Raw genomic sequence first — 26,661 nt, forward strand, 5'->3', positions numbered from 1 at the left:
GGAGATGCTTAAGCCAGCCTCTTCTAGATTGACATGAGTCAGAGTGGAGGAGAGACTTGGGTTCGGAGAAGAAGCTGTGCAGAACTTGGCAGCAGTGACTTGCAGAGTCAGCCAGGTTCAAAGCCCACTCTGTCACTTGCTGCTCATTTCTTAACCTCTCCTGGTTGTAGGGACCACAGAGCTAGAAAATGAAGCCAACAGCACAAATGATGCCCAGCCCCCCCTCAACACACCCCAGTGCTGACATAGCTTCTGCAGCTTTGTCCCTTTGCTAAACTAAAGTCATCAAAAGAGAGGCAGGCAGGGCTCTTGTCACTGGGCCTGCAGAGGGGAGTCCCAGCCAGGGCCCAGGGGCAAGAGAGGGGCACATCTGTTTCTGTGCTCTCCCTCAAGCTGGTTCTGCTCAGTGCTGTGACCACTAGCCCTAACCCAGAGAGGACAGGATGCATGCAGACTGTTTGCTTCTCCTTTGGGCCACTCTGACATTCCCACCTTCTTCCAAGACCCTCAGCAGGTGATACAGCCATTGCAGGCCCCTTCCTGCAGCTGTGGGATGGCAGCTCCACCCACGTCCAAGGACAGGCTTCGCCCACCTGCACAAGGCCTCTGGCTCTGTTTAGTCTCTGGGCTGTGTACTTGCTCCCTGCGATCCGCCTCCCACCCAGCAACCAGATATAAATACCAGCCCCCAAAATCAACACCCAGACCCCTTGGCTGTGGCTCTCCAGGCAGCCTGGTCACCTTTCAGTTCCTCCAACTTCCCCACGCTCACCCCTTTCTCACCCCCTCACTTGGCCTTCACTCATTTCCTCTGCCTCCTCCCCACTCCCTGTCTGACTAATTCTGCCTCACCTCCCCCCCATAGAAGTTTCCAGAGCCACTTTCTCAGGGAAAGTTTCTCTACGCCTTTCCCACCATAACTTCCCAATTGCACTCAGGGTTTCTCACAACTTCCTGTATTTTCTTTCCATCACACGTAAGAGAGGTAAACCCTGTGTTTATTTCTGCAAAGGTGGAGTGGGAGCTCGTCCCCTCCATATTCAGCTGTTGGGTGGAATCATGTACGGCTCTGCTGGTATCTCCACCAGAATTCCTGGCGGTACAGTGAATGATGAATGACTAATGAATGGCTTTCTGGATTTCTCCAACCATGACTCAGTACACACCTTCCTCTGCCGGCTGAGTACAGATTTGCACACCACATCTGGTGGTGGGAAAGGTGTCCCGCTGAGGTCATCCTTATTCTTTGTCTCTGTGCCCTCAGCCCCTCCCTCCTGATCTTTCCCAGAGCTTGTTCATTGTTCTCTCCTGGCTGCCATATGAAGATAAGCCTATGAGATGGGCATGGTGTGCACACCTGTAATACAGGCACTTGAGAGGCTGGGGCAACAGGATTGAGTTTGAGGCCAACCTACACTACATAGCAAGACCTTATCTCCAAAAACCAAGCAGAACACAAAGGCAAGATGGGCGTGTGGGAAAAAATGTCGTTTCTAGAAATTGGTTAAGAAGGCTTCTTTCTTTTGTAGCTGAAACCTAGCAAAAAGATAAACTCACGTCCTCCTTTGCTGTTTCCTTAAATATCTGTGCAAATGTCCGTAAGAGCACCCTGTTAAAGGCTAGCTTGTGAGTTGGCCTCAGCCACTATTGGGGTGGTTTGGGGTTCCTTAGCTGTGGCTGTCAACTACTTCCATCTGCTACCCATGAGGAGCTCAGCCCAGTGCCAGTGGGCTGGGTGTATAGTGACAGTGACAATGACAGTTTGCTGCTGCTGTTGGAGCTGCTGAGGTGCCTGGCTCTCCCTACACCACGGCCTGGCCCCAACTGGATTTTTCATTCACTGTACCCAGAGAGCTACCATTTGAGAGCCCTGCCTCGTGGAGATGGGGCTGAAGCAGTTCCTAAGGGGACTTCTGAGCTGAGAGTGAAAGTGAAGAGCCAGCCATGCAAAGACCCAGGGAAGCGTGTTCTGGGCAGAAGGAACAGCAAGGGAGAGGTGCTGAGGTGGGAGGCAAGGCTGGAAAACACTGGAGGGAAATTGATGAGGGCAGATGCAGCCAGCTGGTCACACAGAGACTTGGAGCCACAATAGAGTCTAGGGTCTGTTCCAAGTGCAGTTCTGAGCAATTACGGTGGCTGGGGGGTGGGGGGGTGCTTTGTTTTAGTTTGATTCTCTTGGCGCTACCCAGGTTTAAACTCAGGGCCTGGTGCTTTCTAGGCAAGTGTGCTCCAACTTAAACCATGTCCTCAGCCCTTTTTAGCTTCAGCTGTTTTTCAGATAGGATCTTCTGGTTTTTCCCAGGATCAGCCTAAAACCATGATCCTACCCATGATCGCCTGTGTAGCACACCACCATGTCTGGTTTATTGGGTAAGATGGGGGTCTCGCTAAGTTTTACCCAGGGTAGCCTCAAACTTCAATCTTCCCAACCTCCACCTCCAGAGTAGCTCTAGGTGTGAGATGCTACACCCAGCTGCAATTAGGAGTTTTTAAACAAGACACCAAAATATCATTCTGCCTGGGGTCTGGAGGATGGATTGTAAGAGAAAGAGGACAAAAATAGATGTGGAGACCAGTTAGAGTCCAAGCGACCTTGGACAAGTCATCTGCAATATGGGGATAAAACCTACATTTAATTGTTGCCATGAATGTCCCCTGTACAATGAATATATCCTATAAAAATGAAGATGAAGAAAAAGAGAAAGCTTACATCCGAGGTCTCTGGGAATTAACGATGGAAGCCCTGACTTCAATCCCCAGCACTGAGAGAAAAGAAAAGTTCAAGAAAATTTCCAAGACTTTTTTTTTTTGTGATACTAGAACTTGAACTCAGAGCTTCCTGCTGGCTAGACAGATGCTCTACCACTTGAGCCATTCCACCAGCCCTGTTTTGTGTTGGGTATTTTCTTTTCTTTGTGTGTGTGTGTGTGTGTGTGTGTGTGTGTGTGTGTGTGTGTGTGTGTTGGGTATTTTCATGACAGGGTCTCCAAAACTATTTGCCTGGGGCTGGTTTTGAACCTTGAATCTTGATCCTCCCGAACTCTGCTTCTTAGTACCTAGGATTATAGGCGTGAGCTACTGGTTCTAAGCACCTGGCTCCAAGACATTATTAATTGGGTGCTTGAGGTATCCAGAGGCACTCCTGCTAACAATAAAAAATATCATACAGAAAGGACTCGTGCTGTTGCAACATATGTTAGGGGTTCCCTTTGTGGGGAGCTTACATTCTCTGAAGATGGGGTCTCCTATCCCAAAGAGAGTAAGCTGTCAGGATGAAGGAGACAGAATCTCAAGGATATGATTACTTGGCTAGGTGTGGTAGCTCACACTTGTAATTTCAGCTTCTAGGAGGCAGAGGTGGAGGGGTCTCGATTCCAGGCTGGACCTGAGCAAAGCATAAGACCCTATTTGAAAAATAAACCAAAGCAAAAGGGTTGGCAGCACGGCTCAAGTGGTAGAGTGATTGCTAGCAAGCTCAAGGCCTTGAGTCTAAACCCAGTACTACCAAAAAAGGAAAAGAAAAGAATGACTGTTGCTGTCCATCTTGGACAGCTGTGATCGCCCAGTGAGGTGGCTGGCTGTAAGAGCCACCGCTCTCTGGAAAACATCCCTGTCTCCCACAAAGGCCTACGTGTCACGAAGCCTCTGCCAGTCTGGACAGTGCAGAGCAGCTGCCCCACACAACAGCTGCTCTGTCAATAGGCACCACTGTCTGTCTCATTTGCCAATATTGGGCAATGGGCCTTTTCTCCTTTAAGACTGCCATTTTTAAAAAACTGATGGTAGAGGGGTTTGAACTCAGGCCTCAGGCTTGCGAGGCCGATGCTCTACCCCTTGAGCCACCTGCTGCATCCCTCTGAGACTGCTTTCAGTGTGCTTCATGTGAATTGTGAGGACTGAGAGGAGCCTGGGTTTATCTTTTTCGCTTTTCCTTCCCAGTGTAGACGGTGAAAGTGTAATTTTCAGAGGGGTAAAATCCTGACTTTCCAGCAAATATGAAATTGATGATTAATGGGGAGCTGTGAAGATGTTAAAAGCTCATTGAGGAGCTAGGCATTTGTGGGGAATTTAATTTAGGGATATTAGAATAAGATTTCAGAGCTGTTTATAAAGATAATAAAGTGCAACCTTTCAAATTATCTTTTCCTAGTGAATAGAATTTTTTTTTTCTGCCTCATTAAAAAAACAATCTACCTAGTAATGTGTGACTTCAGGAAATCTGGATCCTTAGTGAATACTCTTCATGAGATTCTAAGATCTCACACCCTTCTAGGCACCATCTTGGCTGGCCTCCCCAGGCTGAGCACCTGTCCCCACCTGAAATCACCTGTGATACACACATTCAGGGATGGAAGCCAGGCCTTGTGGCTCACCTGGGCATCTCTGTGCTCATTCTCTCTGAAGGTCACCTAGAAACCAAGTGGTCACAAGAAGCTTCCTTCTTCCTCTGCTCCAGACTGAAATCAGGGCTCTGGTCTTGCTGCTGTGGCTTTTACCTCCTAAAGACTTGACACTCTGAGCAGCACAAACGCAGACTCATCCATCCACAGCTCCACAAGTGGCTAATGTTCTCTCCTAGGTGCTGGCTGCTGGGAAGGCAGCCATAACAAGGAAGATGAGGACCCTGCTTGCCGGGGGCTCCTATTCTGTGAGAGCAATGACTGCCCGCTTACTGAATTCAATGCAAAATGACAGGCACTGCTGGGGAAAAATAGTGAGAAAAAAAAATATGGGAGCCAAGCACTGGTGACTCACGCCTGTAATCCTGGCTACTCAGGAGGCAGAGATCAGGAGGATCATGGACAAATAGTTCACACGACCCTATCTCAAAAAAATCCCTCACAAAAAAGGACTGGTGGGAGTGGCTCAAGCGGTATGAGTGCCTGTCTAGCAAGCGTGAGGCCCTGAATTCAAACCCCAGTGCTAGAAAAAAAAAAAATATGGGGAGTAAGTTTGGTTTGGGGAAGGTGTCAGGGGACCTTATCTCTAAGGAAGTGACATTTAAGGTAGTCTGCAAGGAATTTGGCAGGGAGAGAAGCTGCTGTGTGTTTTGGGGTAGAGAGAACAGCATGTGTGAAGGGCTGGAGCCCCCAGAAAGGGTGGAACTCGTGGGGACTGGGGAGGAAGTGAGACACATGAGGCTGGAAATGTGGGCAGGAGCAAAACCTCACAGAGTCTTGAAGGTTTAGGCAGATTTTGGTTTTCATCCCAAGGCTCCAGAGAGCCCATGACGGTGGTAGAGAGGGGAGTGACATGATCAAAATGTGTGTTTCTGAAATCCCAAGCACGGGGACAGTGCCACACATCAAGAGCATTCAAAAGATGTTTGCTGAATTTGTGAAGAAGCAAGTATGTGACACCACATAGGGCAGTGTTAGTGGCTCTAACTCAGATCTCTGCTTTTTGAGTTAATCTTGTAAACTCACTGACTCAGACAACCTGCTCATTCTCCCCACTGAGGAGAGGGGACATCTCCACAGGCAGGAATGGTCCCTCATGGTGCACACGCCCACAACTCTGCAGGACATCTTGGCTGTTTGTAAGAATGAGTTGAAGGTGGTGGGGTGCAGCAGAGAGGTGACCCACCTCCTGAGTGGCCCGGAAGTGACCCACTCATAGGGCATGAAAGCTGCGGTTGATTCTGCAGTTGAGTAACCTGGGTATTTCCAAGAATGTGTTAAGAAGCATTTCAAGTTTCCTTAACAACAATTTAAAAACAAATGTACCATCCAACAAAGAGCTAGACTAGGGAGCAAAGGAATGCACAGGCTCTTGAAGGTGAGTGAACTGCAAACTGGCGGTAACTTTTGTTGGCAACAACAAAAGGCATCACTGAAGGTTGACCCTGCCATGGAGAAATTTGTTCGTGGACATGAATGAGGGAAGTTGTAAATATTTAGCTGGAAAGATGTGATCGCTAACAAAATCACAAAATTGCTACCACACTTTAGTGGCTCCCAAGTACTCTTTGGATGAAGACAAAACTCCCCCCAAACCTTCAGGGCCCTGTGTGTGGGATTTTGCAAAAATGTCCCAAACTATGGATGAGTGTAGGTCATCCACGAAATGGAAAACCAAGTTGTTATTTAAAAGGGCACTGAATGAAATAGTTTTTTGTTTGTTTGGTTTTTGTTTTTGTCATAGAAAGGAGTTCCCAACCTACTTTAAGTGAAAAAACAAAGCAAATTGTCAAACAACGAGTATCATATAATCTCATTAAGTTCTGACATTTAACTATGACTCTGAGTATGTAGCTGAGCCAATATACACAAGAAAAAGATGGAGAAAAACAAAAACAAAACAAAGGATTAGCAATGGTGAACTGTGGCCCAGGCAGGCATTTTTAATTTCTTCTTGTTTATCATGATTTTATACTTTTTCTTCAGTGAGCTTAGATTGCTTTGTAGTAAGAAAAAAGGTTTTAGTTATGAAAAACATTCATGATTTCCCAGGGGCTCTGCTTCTGGATGTTTTATGAGTACTTTCTGCACCTCTGTCTGCCTGAGGGGTCAGCTGCTATTTAGGCGTCTCAGACACCCATGCCGCAGTGTCTCCCCAAGATCCCCCAGAATCTCAATACTTGGGGTGTCAGGCATTTATCTGTGGCATAACAGAAAAAAATCATTGTGCAAGATGCACAAATACCAACAAATGCTGAGATGGTGCTTTGTTTTTGCTTCATTTATGCGCTGTCTGTACAAGGACCAAAGAGTATAAAAGTATAATTACATTTATTTAAAGAACGAGAAAACGACTGGGAGGATAAATGCCAAAATGGTATGGATAGGCATCTCTGAGTGGGAGGATTATGGGTAACTTCTCTCTTTCCCATTTTTTTTTGTGGCACTTGGATTTGAACGCAGGACCTCACACTTGCTAGGCAGCATTCTACCACTTGAGCCACTCCACCAGCCGCCCTATTTTGTGTGATAGATATTTTCGAGATAGAGTATCATGAACTATTTGCCTGGGGTTGGTTTCGAACTATGATCCTCCTGATCTCTGCCTCCTGAATAACTAGGATTACAGGCGTGAACCCCTGGCCCCCCGCTTCTTTCTTTTTTTTTTCCTTTCTTGTGAAAGTGACAGTAAAGTTTATTAGGAAAGGAATACATTTTCTTTCAACAGACTGAAAGCCGGTCATCTCAAGAATGAAAAGGAGAATGACTCCAATTTTTCAAAAATGAGCATGGATTGATCAATGAGGGAATGGTGATTATTTTAAACCCATAGAAACAAGCTGCCATGGGACGGTCAAATGAGGAGGGCTCCACCCTCACCGGCACTGCATCAAGTGGTTTTTAGGGGCTGTGTGGCTTACTGAAAGAGCGGGGGTGGGGAATTAGGGAGACTTTTTAAAGTGGTGTGTAATAAGCTGTAGATAGTAAGGATTTCATCGTGGCATCCCACACATGTGCATGTCCTTTGCACACTTTCCCTCTCGATTCTCCTTCTTATCCCCTTCCCCTTTGCCTTTTCCCTTCCACATCCTGGCAATCCCACAGGAGAGTGGGCTTTGATCCTGGCTGTGCCACCGTAGGAAAGCCACTAGCCTCCTGAGTCTTGTCATTCATTCATTCATTCATTCACTCATTTTTTCATGAACATCCATTGAGCTTCTACTAAACATCTGGCCCTGAGCTAGAGCTGGGGACAGAGCAAAAGAGAAACAAGACGTGGGACCAGCCTACCTCCGTAAATACACACACACACACACACACACACACACACACACTCACACACAGAGTCCATTTAATTCTCAAAAGAACCCCCAGGAAGTAGCTATTACTGTTATTTATTCTCATTTTATCCATGAGAAAACTGAGGCTCAGAGAGGGTAGCTAATGTGTTCACAGGCACACAGCTAGGAATTTCAACCTGACTATGTTACTTACCTACAGGATTTCATCTCAGCTATGCTCCACGCCAAACTAGTATGTAATTACAAGGGCCATAGCTTCCAAGGATCTAAAAAGGGCCCTAGGGCCTATTAAGGCTACTCTACCTGGTGTCGTGGTGCTGGTCAAACTTCCCTGAGGATGTGGCATTTCTCCTGAAACCCCCTCAACAGGAAGGAATGAATCAGGCAAAGAGCTAGGGCAGCAGCCTCTGGAGTGGAAGGAAGGAAAGGAATCGGTAGCTGTGAACGTGCACAGTGATTTCTGAGTGGCATGTGATGTGATGGGATCATGGACAACAGTTAAAACAACAAATGCTCTTCTTCCTCCTCCCCCCAACAGATGCGGCTGGCCAGGGCACTTTATGACAACCACCCTGACTGTTGTGATGAGCTAGCCTTCTCCAGAGGAGACATCCTGACCATTCTGGAGCAAAATGTGCCAGAAAGTGAGGGCTGGTGGAAGTGTTTGCTTCATGGGAGGCAAGGCCTGGCCCCTGCCAACCGCCTCCAAATCCTCCTGGAGGCCCCCTCAGATAAACCCTGTCCCCCATTCCTGAGAGGCCTGGAAGATCTCACCAGCTCAGAGGACACATATGAGGTGCCCACCTTGCTCCACCCTCTGCCCCCAGGCCCTGTATATGAGCCAATGAAGAGCTGGGTGGAGGGGTCCCCGCCAGCGGCTGCCCAAGTCTATGAATTTCCTGACCCACCATCCAGTGCCAGAATCATCTGTGAAAAGACTCTGAGCTTCCCTGCCCAGGTAAGCACATTTCCCAATGAAGGAGAAGGGTCAAGGGCATGAAAATACCCAGGGGCAGCTTCACTACCCCTCACCTCATTTTTTTTCTTTTTCTTCTTTCTTTTCTTTTCTTTTCTTTTTTTTTTTTTTTGTGGTACTGGATCTTGAACTCAGGGCCTATACCTTGAGCCATTCCACCAGCCCTTTTTCATGATGAGTTTTTTCAAGATAGGGACTCTCGAACTATTTGCCAGGACTGACTTTGAACCATGATTGATCCTCCTGATCTCTGCCTCCTGAGTAGCTAGGATCACAGGTGTGAGCCACTGGCACCTGATCACCGCCCCCCACCCCACCACCACCGAGCTCATTGTCATCCATCAGATCAACTGTGAAAACTGGAACGCAGAGCACCAGGGCTCAAGATGGATGAACTGGTGCTCTTGGCCCAGTGCCCTCTTCTGACATTCTTGCTCTTGGCACCCCTGTGTGTGCCCAGGTCACGAAGACTGGCTGCTCTGTGCAGTCAGTGGAGGGCTCAGTGGAGCTGTGCATGACAGCACTGGGGATATTCCCAGTGACCCCATCACACCCTGACGATCACAAAAGTGTTGAATTTCCATTACACAGAAGGCAAGAAGTTATTCATCACACCTCAGTGCATGGTCCTTCCTCTCAGAAAATTTACTTCTAGAAGTGCTGTAGAAATACTCGAGAAGGCAAACGGAGATCTGGATGAAGAGGCCATGCCATTACAGCATCATCTGGGCTTGGGGGAAGTTGGTTTTGGTTTTGGTTTTGGTTTTGAGATAGGATCTCATTATGCAGTCCAAACTGACTTTGAATTCACTGTGTAGCCCAGGCTGGCTTCAAACTCTCTAACCTCCTGCCTCTGCCATAGCATCATTTGTGTTAGGGAAAAACAAAAGATGCCTAAATGCTTGTGTATGGGGCTGGCAGTGTGACTCAAGCAGTCAGAGTACCTGCCTAGCAAGTATAAGGCCCTGAGTTCAAACCCCAGTGCCACCAAAAACAAACAAACAAAAAACACAAGAGGATTAGTTGCAGAAATGTTGGTGTATCCCCATGGCAAACTACCATAGAAGTATGAAGAATGAGGTATTTGTAACAGAGAAGAAAGAACCATTTAATAACCAAAGACCAAACAAACCAAAACTCAAAAAACATTTTGTGTGCAGGTATGTGTGTATACGTACATTCATGTATGTGTGTGCACATGTGTGCATGCAGAAACACATCCTTGCTCACAGATAGGAAAAGCCCAGAAGAACTCACCCAGGAGTGGCTCCCCCTTGAGAAGTGGAACTGATTAAGGAGAAAGTGAAAGAAGGCAGTAAGCAGGGACCATTGCTTTATTGTGTCCTGTGTCACTAGTACCTAGCACCAACTTGCATGGGGGCAAGAGCTCAATAAATATTTGAACAAATAGATCAGGAAGTTGATTTGTGTGTTCTGTTGAACACGTACAACGTCTGCAATGTTTCTCACATAGCTTATTTTAAAAATGGAGGAGAAAAAGCACTTAGTGAATGTATAGTGGAAACTTTTTTTGAAAATAAGGAGAGGAATTAAAAGAAGAAAGGAGGAAAGTGAAGTGTGCTTTCCCCAAGCCCAGGCTTTCCAGGCATTAGGAGCAAAGAGCAGGTGGCATTTCCTGCCATCCTTTTGCTTTCTTTTAAATGACACGTTCCACCTGGCCACAGCTCTGGCAGAGGTCTTGACAAGGTCTGTGTCAAGACCTGTGTAGGGACCCTGGGACATGCTATTCACCACACAGCCCCCTCTGCACCTCCTTCCAAATGGGAAGGTGTTGGTTCCTTCAAAGATTTTGAACTCTTCAGATTTCCTGACTTCAGGGCCGCAAGGCATACAACCAGACAGCCGTCACACAGAACAGCTACACGCAGGAGCTGGCTCCAAACACTACGAGAAAAGGAGGAAGCCGGCTAGGCCTTCAGAAGCAATCCACCAGGTGGACCCTCCCCTGCTTTTTTGGAACAACTGGCCCAGTCTCCACCTGGCATCTCAGCTGCCATCTGAGCAGCTGACTTGGAGTGGGGCCTTGTCAGTGTTTCTTTTAAGAGCAAGTCATACTAGCTGAAGTTAATTTGGATTTCTTTCTAAGACCACTAAAGAAAAAAAATCCCCCCTCTCTCTGAAAGGAAACCAGTTGTGATGCCCACTGTGGCTGGGTACCCACACCCAACTCAGTGCCAGTTTCCTGTGGGCGCTCAGTGAGTTTTTGTTGAATGCATGAAGTGATCCGACCCAGCATAAGACTTCAGAAAGACAGACCTCACCATGAACTCCCAGATTGCCATTGGTGTGACGGGAAAGATGAGTTTACCATCCAAGCTTAACTGAGAAAGAGGGTTAGGGCATTAGCTGTAAGCTTTGTCCTTGACACGAAGTGTCTACCACTTGCTTGTGCCTCTGTGGCAACCAAGAGGTTGCCTTGCTGCTGAAGGCAAAGCAAGCACCTTTTCCCTGCTCAGGTATCTCACCTTTATCCCTGAGTCTGAGACTGCTGAGAAAAATGTTTCAAGTAGGAGCAGTTACTGACAGAGCCAGACAAGTCCAAGCCCTTGGCTTTGAGCTGTCTTCCAGTGGAGAGTTTACAGGCTTGGGCCACAACTGGGGAGAGTCATTTCATGGACTCCTTGTAGACTTGTGTAGACCATCTCTAGATTCGTTGGCCCAAAATTAAAAACCAAGATGGTAGAAACGTGTGTCTTTTCTCAAGTTGTCCTGAGAGTGGTGTCTGTGTCGTAATCAGATACCCTTGTAGTTAGAAGAGGCCTCTGTGGACCCTTTGGATTAGAACAGTTCTTCATTTTACGCAGGAGGAGACTGGTCCCCAGGAGGTAACACTTTCCATCCAGGCTCATGAGCCTGTGAATATAGCACTGTGACTAAAGTTTCCAAGTCCCACTGTGCCCTTCTGCCTGTGGTGCCCCAAAGACAGAACCCTTGTCCTCACAGGTGGTTCCCTGTGTCCTTTAACCTGGCTCTGGTTGAAGCTTCTCTTTCCATTGAGCTTCTTGTAAAAGTTTCGCCTTCAGATCCAAGGGCACAGCTCTGCCACTGACACCAACCATGATAATGAACAAAACCAGAACCCCAGAAGCCCCCCATCCCCTGTCACTTCCCTCAGGGCAACCACTAACTTGAGCTTTGTTTTGCTTTTCATTCTAACTTCCTTAATATAATGTGCAAGTGTGACTTTAAAAAAAAAAAAAGACCACATAAACATATTTGATTTCGGTTTAAATTCTCAGAGCAGCCTCTGGTACTTCAAATAAAGGGTCAGATTTCCTGGTGAAGTTGTTCTTAAACCCTCTAGTTCCTGAACTTAACTTCCTTCTGTCTTCCTAAGGTCTTTCGAAACTGCATTTCTCAGACATGTTCCTTAATTGATTGCTATCTGCAGCCTACATTTTTCCAAGAAACACTGGGCATTTTTGAAGTGGCGTCCTTGCATCTGAAAAGCCACACACAGGAAAGTCCCTGGGCTATAGGTACTCTTGTAGGCATGTGTGATCCACAAAGGTGACCATGTAGGGAAAATGGGACAGTGATGGGCAAGGGAGAAGCATTTGGAAAGGGAGACACCTTTGTGTTGGGATCAGTAGGGCTGGAAGGGAGAGGACTCAGAGGGCAGCTGATGGTTAGGGACGCTCCTGTATGATTTCTAGGCTTGGACGGTGGGTGACATCTTAGTCCTGGTTAGGAGCTTGGACTTTAGTTCAAAATGCAATGGGATTGGTCTTGTTCCAGTCAGCCTAGGACCACCAGGGACAAAATCAAGGTTACTGACTGTAATGAAGAAAATCACAGAGCACAGAACCTTTGAGGCATCTCACAAACAGGAGGAAAATTATGGTGGTGTAATTATGGGATACAGGCATGGTGGGATTTAGGTGAAATATAATGAAAACAGTATTGTGATAGGCTCAAAGGGGCTGCATCAGCCCAGGCTGCACAAAGTGGGGACAGAGGTAGAATGCAGGGGATGATCCCCCTTAGCTGAGGCTCTGCACAGGGCAGGATTTGGAGGGGAGGGTCCACTCCTCTGTGTAGCTGATTTAGGCATAAGTGGGATGTTTCCTGCTTAACCAGAGCACTCCAGAGAGCTCTGCTTCCCAGAGCTCAGGATTTTATAGAACCACATTTCTTTGCAAGTAAGAAAGTGGTCATCACTCAAAGAAGGGAACTGTTAGATCCTTGACAACCACAGTGTGTCCCTGGAGAAAGGGTCCTGCTGAGCATATTGATTCATGCCTGTCATCCTTGCTACTTGGGAGGCTGAGCTTTGGAGGACCGTGATTCCAGACCAGCTGTAGCAAAAAGTTTGTGAGACCCCCATCTCAATAGAAAAAGTTGGGAGTGGTCATTCCAGCTTTTTTCTTCCCAGCAGTGGTAGGAAGCCTAAAATGGGAAGATTGTGGTCCAGGCTGCCCTGTGCAAAAAGGCCTATCTTCAAATAACCAGAGCACAAAGAGCTGGAAGTTTGGCTCAAGTGGTAGAACACCTATCTAGCATGTGCAAAACCCTGAGCTCAAACCTCAGTACTGCAAAACAAACAAACCAATAGCAACAACAAAAAAACAGCCAGCTGCTCACTCCTGTAATCTAGCTACTCGGGAAGCAGAGATCAGGAAGATCAAGGTTTGAAGCCAGACCTAGCAAATAGTTCGAGAGATCCTATCTTGAAAATATCCAATAAATATCCAATACAAAAAAGAGCTGGCAGAGTGGCTCAAGTGATAGAGTGCCTGCCTAGCAAGCTTAAGACCTGACTTCAGCACCAGCGCTGAAAAAAAAAGAAGAAGAAAATGTGCTCTATTGACGTCATAGCTGCCCTAGTTACAGCAACTATGATTGCAACCTGATAAATAGTCAGGTGGGGTTTTTACACCTCAAGCTAATTTTTACTGCCTCAAGTTGTACATATTCATTTATTAAAAGCAAACGAATAAATGCCAGCACTTAACCTGTGCCATTCCAGTGCTGGGTCCTGGGGACACTGCAATGAAGGAAGGGACCCTGACCTGGTCCTCAAAAGCTGCTCCTCCACCTGGATTGTCATTCCCGGGCTCCACATTTAACCCTGATGGCTCCCATGGTCCAACTTGGAAAGGCTCCCTACTCAATGACAGGTTCCTGGGAACCCAGGTGGAATGTACATTCCCCTTCCCTGGGAGCAATGGGAAATTCAGCTTTGCCTTTCTTCCCAGCCCCATCTTACTCCCCAGCCTGTGACCTAGGTGTGCTCAAATCCTACTTCCTTTCCCTTTGGACTTTAAGTCCCTGGCAGCCACCAGCCTCTACCCTATTAAAAAAAAAAAATCCACCCATTCCTAGGTCCTGCTCAGAGATGTTCAGGTTCAAGAGGTCTGAAGTGGAAGCCCTGGCATCTGGATTATTTTGAAGTTCACCAGATTTACCACGGATGGAAGCCACTGCCCTGCAGCCCCCAGCATGCTGTCGGACATGGAGTAAACAGCAGTGTGCTTCACAGGAGCAGTGGAACCCTGCTATCCCCCTCCCAGGCCTGGGCTCCATGCACCAGCACGAGCAGAAACTAGGCTGCCGCTCTACCACTTGAGCCATACCCCAGCCTGTGAGCAGAAACTGAGCAAGTGCTCCCAGGGAGTGACATGTGATCCATGGTGAATCCTGCCTCAGAAGGACGAGGGATTTACCCACCCTGTAACCTTCCACACTCCATCTCTCTCCTTAGATGAGTACATGAATAACTCCATGTCAGAAAGCCAGCCTCCCCATCTGTAGAAACCTCAGAACCACAGGGCAAGCTTGTTTCTACGTCAGGCTCCCCAAGTACCTTCAGTGCTCAGATTTGCCAGGCCTGAGGCCCAGGAATCTGCATACTAACCTGCTTCCCAGGTGAGGCTGAGGCAGGCAGCCTCCCCACCAGCGTCCTGCGATTTCCAATCTCCAGAGTGAAGGATCTGTCCATTAGTGGTGCAGGGCAAACTCTCAACAGCATCTGCTAGGCCGTCCTTGCTGTTTGAGATTAACTTTGAACATGACTGACAATCATCCTAATGTTTCCTTTTCCTGTGCTCTTTTCTTTTTCTCTTCAAGGCCCTCTTCATGCTTCCCAGGCCTGCAAGGGCCTCATTTGCAACTCTGCCTTCCCAGGTGTATGACGTGCCTGCTCAGAGCCGGGTCCTCAAAACCCTTAAGGTAAGTCTTGTTCCAGTCCTGCTCCCCCCAGGGCTTCTGTGCCAAGAGGTCTTTAAGGGCATAAACTCCAACTCATATATCACCGATCATGGTTGGCTTCATTACTTCCTTATACCTACTTAGGATTACTTAAATCTGTTGGAATTCCATATATTTTGGAGAGTTTACTTTTCATTTGTAATAGATGTTTTGTTATGCATTTACTTATATACATACACATGCATTCTTTTAAGAAAAATAATATTCTTTTTGTGTGTGTGTGTGTGGTTCTGGGGATTGAATCCAGGGCCTCAGGATGTGCTAGGCAGGCAGTCTACCACTGATCCAAATCTCTAGCCCTTAAAAATAATGGTTTTTTTTTTTTTTTTTTTTTGGTGGTACTGGGGTTTGAACGCAAAGCTTTGCACTTGCAAGGTAGATGCTCTCCTTCTTGAGCCACACCCCAGCCCTTAAATAAAATCTTAGGGATATACATCCGTCTTAATCCTGGTTATATTTGATTATCTAAACATTGATTACCTCTGGGAGAAGAAATTTTAGTTGTTTTTTTAAGAACTTACTTGTACATAATTGTATGTCAAATTTGTAAGACCTGCTTCATGTCATCAAAAATCAACTTCACTCCTTTCTGGCTTCATTCAGTCTTAAAACCTAACTTCTTCAAGATGAACTGTTGATTTTTTCTGTACTGGGATCTGAACTCAGGGCACACACCTTGAGCCACTCCACCAGCCCTTTTTTGTGATGGATTTTTTAGAGATAGGCTCTCAAGAATTATTTGCACAAGCTAACCTCGAACCATGATCCTCCTGATCTCTGCCTCCTGAGTAGCTAGGATTACAGCCATAAGCCACTGGCGCTCTGCTGAGCTATTGATTTTAACGCAGGAGCTGCAGTGAGTGCTATGGCTCTCCCCCACCCTCAGTGAAGAAGGCACCTTTCAAAGCACCAAGTCCGCTATTGACTGTCACTCAGTTCAGCACACAGACCTCATCTGAAGAGAACTGTGACCATGAGCCCCAAATATTAGGGACCCATCATCTCCTGTATGTTTTTTTGGTGGTACTGGGTTTGAACTCAGGGTCTCACACTTGCTAGGCAGGCAGGGACTCTAATATTCGAGTCAGGGATTTATCTCTTTCCTTGGAAAAACCACTGCTGGGTGGAAAGTTTGTGCTGGTAGCTGTTAGGAAGGAAAAGTCTAAGTTGTCCTCCTTTGTGCTCTTTCTCTAGGATCCAGAGAAGCAGCAGTTATACGACATACCAGCCAGTCCCCATGCCCTGACCAGTCAGGCAAGCGTGAGTATGAACAGTGCTGGGATGTGATGCTATGAAAACTAAATATCCTCTGGGAAATTTTATTAGCTTGATGAGTTAGTTTTCTGTCACTGTGACAAAATACCTGAGAGAAACAACTTATAAGAAGAAAAGGTTTGTTTTGGCTCACAGTTTCAGCCCATGGTTGGTTGTGGTTACTTTTGAGCCTGTGGTGGTGTGGATCATCACAGCTGGTGTATTCGTTACTTTTGTGTCACTATGATGACATTTCTGACATAATCAAATTAAAGGGAGGAATTATTTATTTATTTATTCTCTCATGGTCTTAGAGAGTTTAGTTCATGGTTGCTGGGCCCATGTACCAGGGCAGAATATACCAACGGGAGTATGTGACAGAAGCCACCCACCTCATGGTGGACAGGAGGCAAAGAGAGGCAGGAGAGGGCCAAGGACAAGCTACCCCTGAGGACCTGCCTCTGTGGACCTACTTCCTCCAGCTAGGTCCCACTCCTGAAGTTATCAGACCCTCTCAATAGCACACCAGCTGGGGAGGAAGTGCCCAACATCTGAGCCTGTGAGGGGCATTTCATATCAAACCATAACAGTGGGAATATATCAAAGACACTTGCCTGATGGTGGCCGAGAAGCAAAGAGAGAGGAATGGAGCCCCAATATCCCCTTCCAGGTCACTCCCCTAATGACCTAATTTCCTTCTACTGGGTCTCCCTCCTGAGGGCTCCACCACCTCCCAATAGCACCACAGGCTGGTGACCAAGCCTTGAACACACAGGCCTTTGAGGGACATTTCAGATCTAAGTAATACCACTTGATCACTAATCAGATGCAAAGCCCTTCTAACAAACCTTATTGCATTTGAGGCAAAGTCCCTAAGAGCTCAGGAACAGAGTGAGCCATGCCTCAGTTTCCCACCAGTGGGGGCAGCGGTACAGTGCCTGGCACAGAGCCAGAGCTCAGCAAATGTTAGATGGCTGCTTCTTATTACAAGACACCTAAGACGTGGTGTGCTGCAATGTGTCCCTTTTCTTTGCGTATGGGAAGTGACTTCATTTAAAATGTAATCTGTGCTTGTCACTGGATTCTGCCACGTGTCCCATAAATACACTTTTGCCCAAGGATACTTGGGGAAGCCTTACAAAAGACGCAGCATTTCAGCAAGATCATGGGGGATGCAGAAGGATTCGTTAGATGGAAAAAAAAAAGGTCAAAGGGCATTTAGAGGAGAGGAACCAGTCTGGGAAGAGTTACACCCAGGGCATGAGTAAGTACTGAGAGCTCCGGAGGTAAACCGCATAGGTTACTGGGTGTACAAGGTGGGGATGGCAGACAAAAAGGGCTGTGGAGGTGGAAGTGGAGACAAAGGGTCTCAAAAAGAGGTGAAGTCAATCTGAGTGTTAATAGCAGTGGGGAACCATTGAAGGTACTTGACAGGGGAGTGACAGTCAGACTGCAATGAGTCACTCAAGCTCTCTTTTTATGGCTACTAACCTGGATAACTGCTTGTGTCTCTTCCTCAGGAGCAGAGCGTTCCCCTGACGGCAGCGATTGCCTTGGGAAGAGCTGGCTACAGCACGGTGCCAAACCCTCAGAAATCAGAATGGATTTATGACACCCCAGTGTCTGCGGGAAAAGCCAGTGTCAGAAATACATCTCTAACCAGCTTTGAGAAGGAACAAGGGTCATACACTGCTCCCCTTTCCATCTCCCCCATCGCCAGTCCAAGTAGCAGAGCCAGGAGCCTCCCTCCACAGCGCTGTGACAATATGCACATGCCAAAAAAATTCAGCCTTCCAGAAGTCCCTTCCTGTGCCTGCCTAGCACCCAGGGACATGCTCCCTTCCGATGCAGGCATCAGCTACAAGGTGCCCTCCAGTTTTCTGGTTCCCCGAGTGGAGCAGCAGAACACAAAGCCCAACATCTATGATATCCCCAAAGCAATGCCAAGTGTGCCTCGGGCTGGGACTGAGCCAGGAAAGGGCCCAGATGCTCCAGGGAGCTCCGTGGGTTGCAATTCCTCCTGGTTCTCTAGGCAGACAGCATCTGGATCTCCTGAACCCGACCAGTTATCCATTTCCAGCTCTGACGGCAGAGCTAGCATTGTGTCTTCATGCTCCTCTGCGTCCACAGACTCGTCCTCCAGCTCCTCCTTGGAGGAGTCAGCCAAGGAGCTCTCCCTGGACTTGGACTTGGCCAAGGAGACAGCGATGGGCCTGCAGCACAAGGTGGTGAGCTCTGTCGCAGGCCTGCTGCTCTTTGTGAGTAGGAAGTGGAGGTTCAGAGACTCTCTAGAGGCTAACATCAAGGCTATTCACAGAGCTGCTGACCACACTGAAGAATCAGTAAGACAATTTCTGGATTTCGCCCAAGGAATTCATGGGACCGCCTGCAACCTCACCGACAGTCACCTTCAGGCCAGAATTCGGGATCAGCTCCGGACCATCTCCACCTCCTACCAGAGCCTGCTGGAATCTAAGGGAGGCCTAGACAGCTGCAATTGGTCTCTAGAAGTTCTTGTGACAGATAAAGTCCAAAACAGCCCAGATGACCTCGAGAGGTTCGTCATGGTGGCTCGGATGGTTCCTGAAGACGTCAAGAGGTTCACCTCCATCGTCATTGCCAACGGGAAGCTTCTTTTTAAGCAGAACTGTGAGAAAGAAGAGACTGTGCAATTAACTCCAAATGCAGAACCGAAGTGTGGAAAGTGCATTCAGCTTCCCCAGAGGGAAATTGAGTCACACCAGAAGAGTGGTCCTTTGAATAGGCAAGAGGAAGATGAATCCTCCCCTGACCTGGTAAGGAAAAGTGGGACAAGTGTCTGTGCACAGGTGAGTTCAGAGTTCCCAGTGGGACAGAAGGGCTTTGGCAGTCACCAGCATGGTGCCCCCTGGACTCCATATCAATGTGTACAGGTTCCAGGGAGACATTGATTCCATTACCCAGAAAACAAAATTCATGGGAGTGAAGTTCCAGAGAAAATCTTATTAGGAAGCAAGATAAATATTTTAGTATTAGGGCTGAGAGCTCATCAGAGTTGGCTCTCTCTAGAAATTTGGGATTCAGTTTTGTCTCTGACAGTAGAATCAGAAAAGATTTTAAAAGTCTTTTAAAAAGCTTTTGAGTAGATTTTTAAAATCTTTTTACCAAATTTCTCTGCCATAAATTTAGTCATTGTCACCATAGTTTCTTTTTCTTCTTTTTTTATTACTTTTAATTTTTCAGCATATTTTCTTAGAAACAGAAAAGAGGTGTATTAAGTCTCTTCCTAATTGTTCATGACCTGATCAGCCTCCATCCATCCAGGTGCCAGTCACTCTTAAAAATACTTTGCTGAGCTGGGCGTGGTTACTCATGCCTGTAATCCCAGCTACTTGGGAGGTGGAGTTGGGAGGATTTTGGTTTGAGGCAAAGAGTTAGTGAGACCCTATCTGAAAACTTAACTAAAGCAAATAGGACTCAGGGCATGGTTCAAGGGGTAGAGTACCAGCCTAGCAAGTATGAAGCCCTGAGTTCAAACTCCAGTACTGCTGGGAGCCAGTGGTTCACACCTGTAATCCTAGCTACTCAGGAGGCAGAGATCAGGAGGATCATGGTTCAAAGCCAGCTCAGGCAAATAGTTCTCGAGACCCTATCTCAAAAATACCTGTCATAAAAAGGGCTGGTGGAGTGACTCAAGGTGTAGGCCCTGAGTTCAAGCCCCAGTACCACCAAAAACAAAAACAAAAAAAAAACTTAGCTGTATACATTCAGACCTGAGTTCAGGGGTTACCCCTCCAGATGCCCAGCAGGCCCCTAGGCACTGTGTCAGGGGGATGTTTGGCCCTTTCAGCCCTGGCCTTGGGGTTCTGCTGAAATGCTGGTGACATGAGAGCTTTAACACATTCTAGAAATTTGAATATTTTTAATTTCCATGTATATTTGGAAGGGACTAAATCCTGGGATTTGGGCTTGCTGGGCAAGTGCTCTACCAGTTGGGCCTCTCCTCAAACCTTTTGTTTGTATTTTGTTTCTGAGACAGGATCTCCCTAACTTGCCTGTGCTGGTCTAGAACTAATGATCCTCTTGTCTATGGCTCCCTCTCTAGTAGCTGGGATTACAGATGCAAACCACCATGCCCGACTTTTATATATAATTTTTTAAAACTATGTGGGCCCCAAAGCCTCCTTTGGTTGAAAAAAAGCACTGGTAGGCAGGACCACAGACAAATCAGAAGGAAGAATACTCACACTTCAACAGTGAAATGTAAAAACCATTTGAGTTGGTACTTTGAAGAGATTTTATTTTTTAGAAGTTACCTAACCTAGAAGAGAAAGAAAAATCCATTTTGGAACAAAGATCAGATGGAAACAAAGGCTCAGGCACAACAGTAAGCTCCGCAGTCACTCTCCAACGGTTCTGATAAATATGCTTTGGAGATCTGGATTTTCTTTTCTTCATTTTAATTTTTTATTCAGTGGAGGGCACCCTGGAGAGCTCAGCGTGTGGTGCCTGAGCCCTTAGCTAGTGACAGGATTCCAGGTCCTCTGCAAGTTTATCATGGGTACTCCTGACATGGCATTAAATGACACAGGGACAGTCTCTGGGGGCAATCACCTTTAATGTTTCTGATTATCACATCAACACAATCTGTTGGTTTGGGGTTTGTGTATCTTGTGTATCTTCAACACCTCTTTGATACTTAATCTACTTCCTTTTAAAATTTTTTTGGGGGGGCAGTACTGGGGTTTGAACTTAGGGCTTTGCACTTGCTAGGCAGGTGCTCTACCATTTGAACTGCACCTCCAGCCTCTATTTCTCTTTAAATCAAAGATATTATCACTGCATCTTTGTGTTGTTGGTGGTTAGCCTTTATTTGTTGCAAATGACAGTATTTTTCCACTGACCATCTTCAAATGTTTCCTCTAAACTGATTGAAGTGAAAACATGTTTAAATGGCTCCATTTGAAGACAAAATTTGAAGCCAGTGGCTGTTGAGAGGGGCAAGAAAAGTATAGCTTGTGAAAGTTGTCTTTGAATTACTGAAGCTGGGGAAACTGTGAACCAGCTCAACAACTAAGGTTGTGAGGCAGGTGGTCGGGGCAGGGAAGGACAGAGATGTCCAATGACATAGACAAGTTTGTATGCCTTCTCAGAGACAAACCATGGCAAGAACCTAGGTCGTCTCACGCTCAGTCCCCAAGCTCCTAAAATAAACTTTGGGCCTGCCATGTTGCTGAACGCCTTGCAATTCTGTTCAATGGGAAGTCTACCTTCTGCTGGTGGTTCCCACACTTGAAAGGTCGTTCTGAAACTCTGATGACTGGGCCCCTCTCTGAATTTCTGATTCAGTGGGTGTGGGAGGAGCCCAAGTCTCTGCATTCCTAACAAGCTCCCAGGTGATAAGCCAGGCAAGATGGTGCATGCTTGTCATCCCAGCACGCAGGAGGTAGAGGCAGGAAGATCTGGAGTTCAAGGCCAACTTGCCTATATCGTAAGAACCTGTCTCCAAAAAAAAAAAAAAAAAAGCCCAGGTGATGCTGAGGCTGAGGCTGCTGGCCCAGGGGCCATAGCTGGAAAGCCCCTGCTTTAGACTGGCAGGGTTTCCTCAGTGAGGGCAGGGGCACAGTGGCCACAGGGGACAGTTCCCCATGTGAGGCATTTCGCCTCAGCGTCCCAAGCCCTCTGTGTACTCACTGCCCACAGCAGTCCATTGTCAGGGTGACAACCAGAACTGCCTCCACATGTTCGCCTGCCCCTGGTTAAGGGGTCAGCATGTGTTTTTCATCCAACTACAGTTGCTATTTTTAGGCTAAGATGGTAAGAACCAGCATCTAGATCACTGCTTCTCCTTGCTCCTAGCCTTGGCCTGGCTCTTTTCCTCCTCCCTGCTGCCAGAGCCTGTCTCAACTCCCCCCTTCCCCCACACACCACCACTACCTTTCCCTCACTTTGTACTGGAAGTAATCATGGTTTTCATTCTGCAAAGTGAAATTCTAACAACAAATATGCATCTCAAAGTGTGCTTCCCTCCTCCTTGACTGACTCCCAAGCCCACCAGCCACTGGGGACACAGCTCACTTCTGAAAAACCCCTCTTCCCAGGCCTGTCTGCCTTAGTGTGTCACCGGCAAACAGAGGGTGCAGAGGTCAAGAGAAGAACCATTGCACTCTGTCCTCCAGTCCTTCTGTCAGCCTGTGCTCTGATCTCAGTTTCCTCATCTATAAAACTGCAAAAGAAGGCTCAGGTGTATCCCAATGGCAGTGCATTTGCCTAGCATGTGCAAGGCCAGGGGTTCAAACCCCAGCTCCTCACACACACACAAAGTAAGTAAAAAGCATCAGATGGGCTCTGGATTGCTATGGAACGGTCACCACTACATTTCACTGTGACAGGCCTTCTATGGTGTAGTGCTTTGGGGAGACGTTAATTCCATTTTCCGGAAGGTGAAATTGATGAAAGTAACTTTTTTTTTTTTTTTTTTTTGGTGATACTAGGGTTTGAACTCAGGGCCTCATGCTTGCTGAGTAGGTGCTCTACCACTTGAGCCACTCCACCAGCCCTTTTTTGTGTTGGGTATCATCGAGATAGGGCCTTCAGAAATATTTGCCTGGCTTGGCCTCAAACTGCAATCTTCTTGATCTCTGCCTCCCAAGTAGCTAGGATTACAGGTGTGAGCCACGGTCACCTGGCTTGAAAGTAAAATTTTTGATGGAACCTTGCTTAACAAATAAGTAAAGGCTTTTGTTTTGTTTTGTTTTTTTTGTTTTCTTCAGTACTGGGGTTTGAACTCAGGGCCTGCATGCTTACCTAGGCAGTTGCTACACTTGGACCTCCCACACACACAGCCCTTTTTAGCTTTAGTTTATTTTTCAGATAGGGCCTTGACTTTGCCTGGGCTGGCTTGGCTTATTTTTTGAGATGGGGTCTTGATAACTTTTTGCCCCAGGATGGCCTCAAACCAAGATCCTTCTCATCTTCACCTCCCAAGTAGCTGGAATAACAGGCATGAGCCACATGTCAGCTCCAAATAAAAATTTTAATACTAAGACAGATAAAAGAGTATATCCTCTGATACTATAAGTACAAAAGATTTTTAAGTGTTTTAAAATCTATTCTTGGAGTAAAAATTTTAAATCTCACCATCAAGTTTTCTCACCTTATTTTCTTTCTTTCTGTATTCTTTTTTTTTTTTCTTCTTCTTCTTCTTGGTGCTGGGTAAGTACTGACTCTACCACTGAGCCACACCCCCACCCCCACCAGCCCCTTCTTGTACTTTGAGTTTTGTTTTTTGTTTTTGTTTTTTTTTTTGAGACAGGTCTTGCCATGTATGCAACCCAGGCTGGCTTCAAACTCATGATCTTCCTGTCTCAGCCTCCTGAGTGCTAGGATTACACTCTGTGCCACCATGCCTGGCTCCCCTCTTGCACTGTTGGACTCAAAGTCCATGCGGTCCTTAGAATGGACTTCTTGTGGTTTTCTGAGATGGTTAGATAAAATTATATACACTTGTGTGTTACAATATATAAGGCAAGCTTCTGTATATGGGGTTATATGTGCTTTGAAAATGGTAACATTTATTTGTTAGACAAATGTTGCAGTGTTGGATTTCCCTAACAAAACTGTGCTTTTTATCTTATACAAGTTCTTGCAAAGGAAGCAGAAACAGGAAAGGAAAGAAAACCACACCTGCTAATCAACCCATCTCTTATCCGTTTTCTTTTTCCTGTTCTCCAGGGCCTTAGCTCTAGGACACCCCAACCTTTCAGTCAGCAGAACACTGAGATGAAAGCCCACCTCTCTGAACACTGCCGGCTCTATTTTGGGGCACTTTTCAAAGCCATAGGGGTCTTTAGCAGCAGCCTCAGCAACAGCCAGCCTCCTGAGGTGTTCATCACCCAGGGCAAGCTGGTCATCGTGGTGGGGCAGAAGCTGGTGGACACCCTGTGCAAGGAGACCCAGGAGCAGGACGCCCGCAACGAGCTCCTCCGCAGCAGCAGTCACCTGTGCGGGCTGCTCAAGGACCTCGCACTGGCCACCAAGGACGCCGTGCTCAAGTACCCGAGCCCTGCGGCGCTGGAGCATCTCCAGGCCCAGGCGAGGAAGCTGGAGCATCACGCGCGGCAACTCAGAGGGACGCTGGAATGAAGCCTTCCTCCTCCTTCCCCGGAGTGGAACTGAGCTCGCTCCACACCCGCAACCCGTGCCACTCTGTCCCATGGGAAAGCCAGACTGGCATCCGCAGATGGGTGCAAACAGCCAGGTGCCCAGAGTGGGTATTGCCAAGTGGCTGAGCAACCCCAGGACACTGACTTCACCCCAGGGGTGTCAGGAAAGAGAATCCGGAATTAAGGACCATCCCGGGCCAGGTCTATGGTGTCTGTGTTTGAAGTGGGAGGTAGAAGTCATTTTGTGTTAGTTGAACCTGTGCATGGTTTGCATTGATTCATTTAACACTTTTTACTGGGCACCAGCTAAAATCAAGTTGCAGGGGCTGGAGTTACAGCAGTGTGTCAGAGGCCCTGCCCTCATACAGCTCACACTCTAGTCTGGGTGACAGAGTGACAAACTTCCACAGTCTATCAGCTATTAGAAAGTAGATTCGGGAAGGAAGGGAGCTTATTTTCAATGATTAATTTCTGTTGTAGCTATTAGAAAATGAAATGTTTTCATATTGGGTTGAATTAATTCTGTGAGATTGGTACAAATTAAGTATCTGCGTACATATATGTGTGTGTGTGTGTGTGTGTGTGTGTGTGTGTGTGTGTGTGTGTGTGTGCCTGTGGTGTGTGTGGTGCTAGCAATTGAGCCCAGGCCTCACACTGCTAAGTGAGTGCTCTCCCTCTGAGATAGACCCCAGCCCCAGTATATAAATATGTATTTTTGCTACCCTATCTTATCTAATTAAAGATGGATGTTGAATCTGAACATAACGTGCTGTGTTGGGTCCTGTACTAACCTATTTTGTTTATGAATGTGGCCATCCTTCTGTCTTTCTTGATAAATTCTACTGTTCATTTAGAAAAAGGTTAGACTTCAGCACTCTTAAATCTATTACAGTCTGTAATATTATTATTATTATTTTTTAGGTTTCTCTTTTTTTTCTTTGGCAGTACTAGGGGTTGAACCAGGGCCTCAAGGCTTGCTAGACAAGTGCTCTACCACTCTAACCATGCCCTCAGCCCCTCAAATATTATTTAAATATAATCATGAATTTAAACATCATTTGCAGCAATCCTTTATCTAGAAAAGTCTTTGATCCACATGACTTGAATTCTGGTGCCATGTAAAGTCTTGGATATGTACTTTTGTCCTTCAAATGCTTCTCATGGGAATCTCCAGGGAGATGCCAGGATCCCAAATTCTCGGGTGTCCACCTGACATTGGAAAGCAAAACCAGCACCTGGGGTCAGGGGTGGGGGCAGACAGGAAGGCGTGATATGCACAGGATACCTGGTGCTGGGTACAGCTGTACAAGTGGCCCTGAGCTCTCCTCCAAGCAAACTACCTCCTCTTCCTGTCCTGGCAGCTGAATCTTTCATTATTTTGCTATGGTTACATCATCCTTTCTCTCCTTGGGAAGATCTGTGTCTCTTACCTGCAGGTCTGTGTCCCTCAGTCATGTAAACACCTCCACAGTCTGGAAATAGCATCTCTGGGCTTTGTGCCCCACGGTGGTGCCACATCTAGCATTTGATGGGCACTTTCAAAATGTTGACTATAGCAAGATGGTTATTTTTATTGAGGAAGTCTCAGGGCCCTAAAAAGAAGGACCCCACCTTTGCGAGGTTTTGGCAGAGAGACTGCATTGGCCAGGGTCCTGTTCCAAGGGGTGGAAAACCATACCTAGCCTGTCTTGGTGACAGAGAAAATGTATTGGCTCACTATCTTTAAATGATCCAGGGTTGTTTCAGGGGCTGCAACACTGTCAAAGACCAATTTCTCGCCCCCCTCCTCCAGCTTAACTCTCCAGGATGAGTTTCCAGTGCCCCAGTCTCTGGATTAACTCTCAGGATCGTGAGAGGCTGCCCCAGGTTGTATAAGGGAGACAAAGTGAAGATGAAAGGAAATGAATTTTGCTTGCAGTAGCTTAGATGGGGTGCTGAGAGAGAGAGAGAGAGAGAGAGAGAGAGAGAGAGAGAGAGAAGTTTTATCCTGCTTCAAATTAGCAAGCTGTCCTCTTCAGTTTCATGGCTGCCTAGAGAGGACATGAGATTCTGGGGTCATCCTGGGCTGTGGTGCCCTGGGTCATTTGACCCCTGGGTCAAATGAGACACTAGGAAGACTCATAGAACACAGAATCCAGTTGTACTCACAGTTATGATTTATTTCAGTAAAAGGACACAACATAAAATCAGCAAAGGGCAGAGGCACCTGGGTAAACTGCAGGGGACTCCAGGAACAAGTGGACACATGCCTGTGGACACATGGCCCCATGTGGAATTCCTCCAGCAACAAGCTGTGACCACGCTGTGAGTTATTAATAATGGCTAAGCCACAACTGAGAGCCTCAGCTCTCATG

The 26,661-nt window shown here is 46.9% G+C and overlaps 1 protein-coding gene across 3 annotated transcripts in view; it reads left to right on the forward strand.

Annotated features, from left to right (window-relative positions):
* Cass4 (Cas scaffold protein family member 4) overlaps positions 1–25,112 on the forward strand; it is a 40,308-nt gene extending 15,196 nt beyond the window's left edge. For 2 of the 3 annotated variants that reach the window (XM_074075010.1, XM_020170140.2), the window contains exons 2-6: positions 8,241–8,660; positions 14,769–14,870; positions 16,104–16,169; positions 17,684–18,991; positions 23,877–25,112. In XM_074075010.1, coding sequence (XP_073931111.1) covers positions 8,241–8,660; positions 14,769–14,870; positions 16,104–16,169; positions 17,684–18,991; positions 23,877–24,287 — 2,307 coding nt within the window. In that variant the 3' untranslated portion in view covers positions 24,288–25,112. The remainder of the gene's footprint in view (positions 1–8,240; positions 8,661–14,768; positions 14,871–16,103; positions 16,170–17,683; positions 18,992–23,876) is intronic. The other variant, XM_074075012.1, reaches the window with a different exon arrangement.
* The last annotated feature ends 1,549 nt before the right edge of the window (positions 25,113–26,661 follow it).

Source organism: Castor canadensis, chromosome 5, assembly GCF_047511655.1.
Source record: "Castor canadensis chromosome 5, mCasCan1.hap1v2, whole genome shotgun sequence".
Lineage (NCBI taxonomy): Eukaryota > Metazoa > Chordata > Mammalia > Rodentia > Castoridae > Castor > Castor canadensis.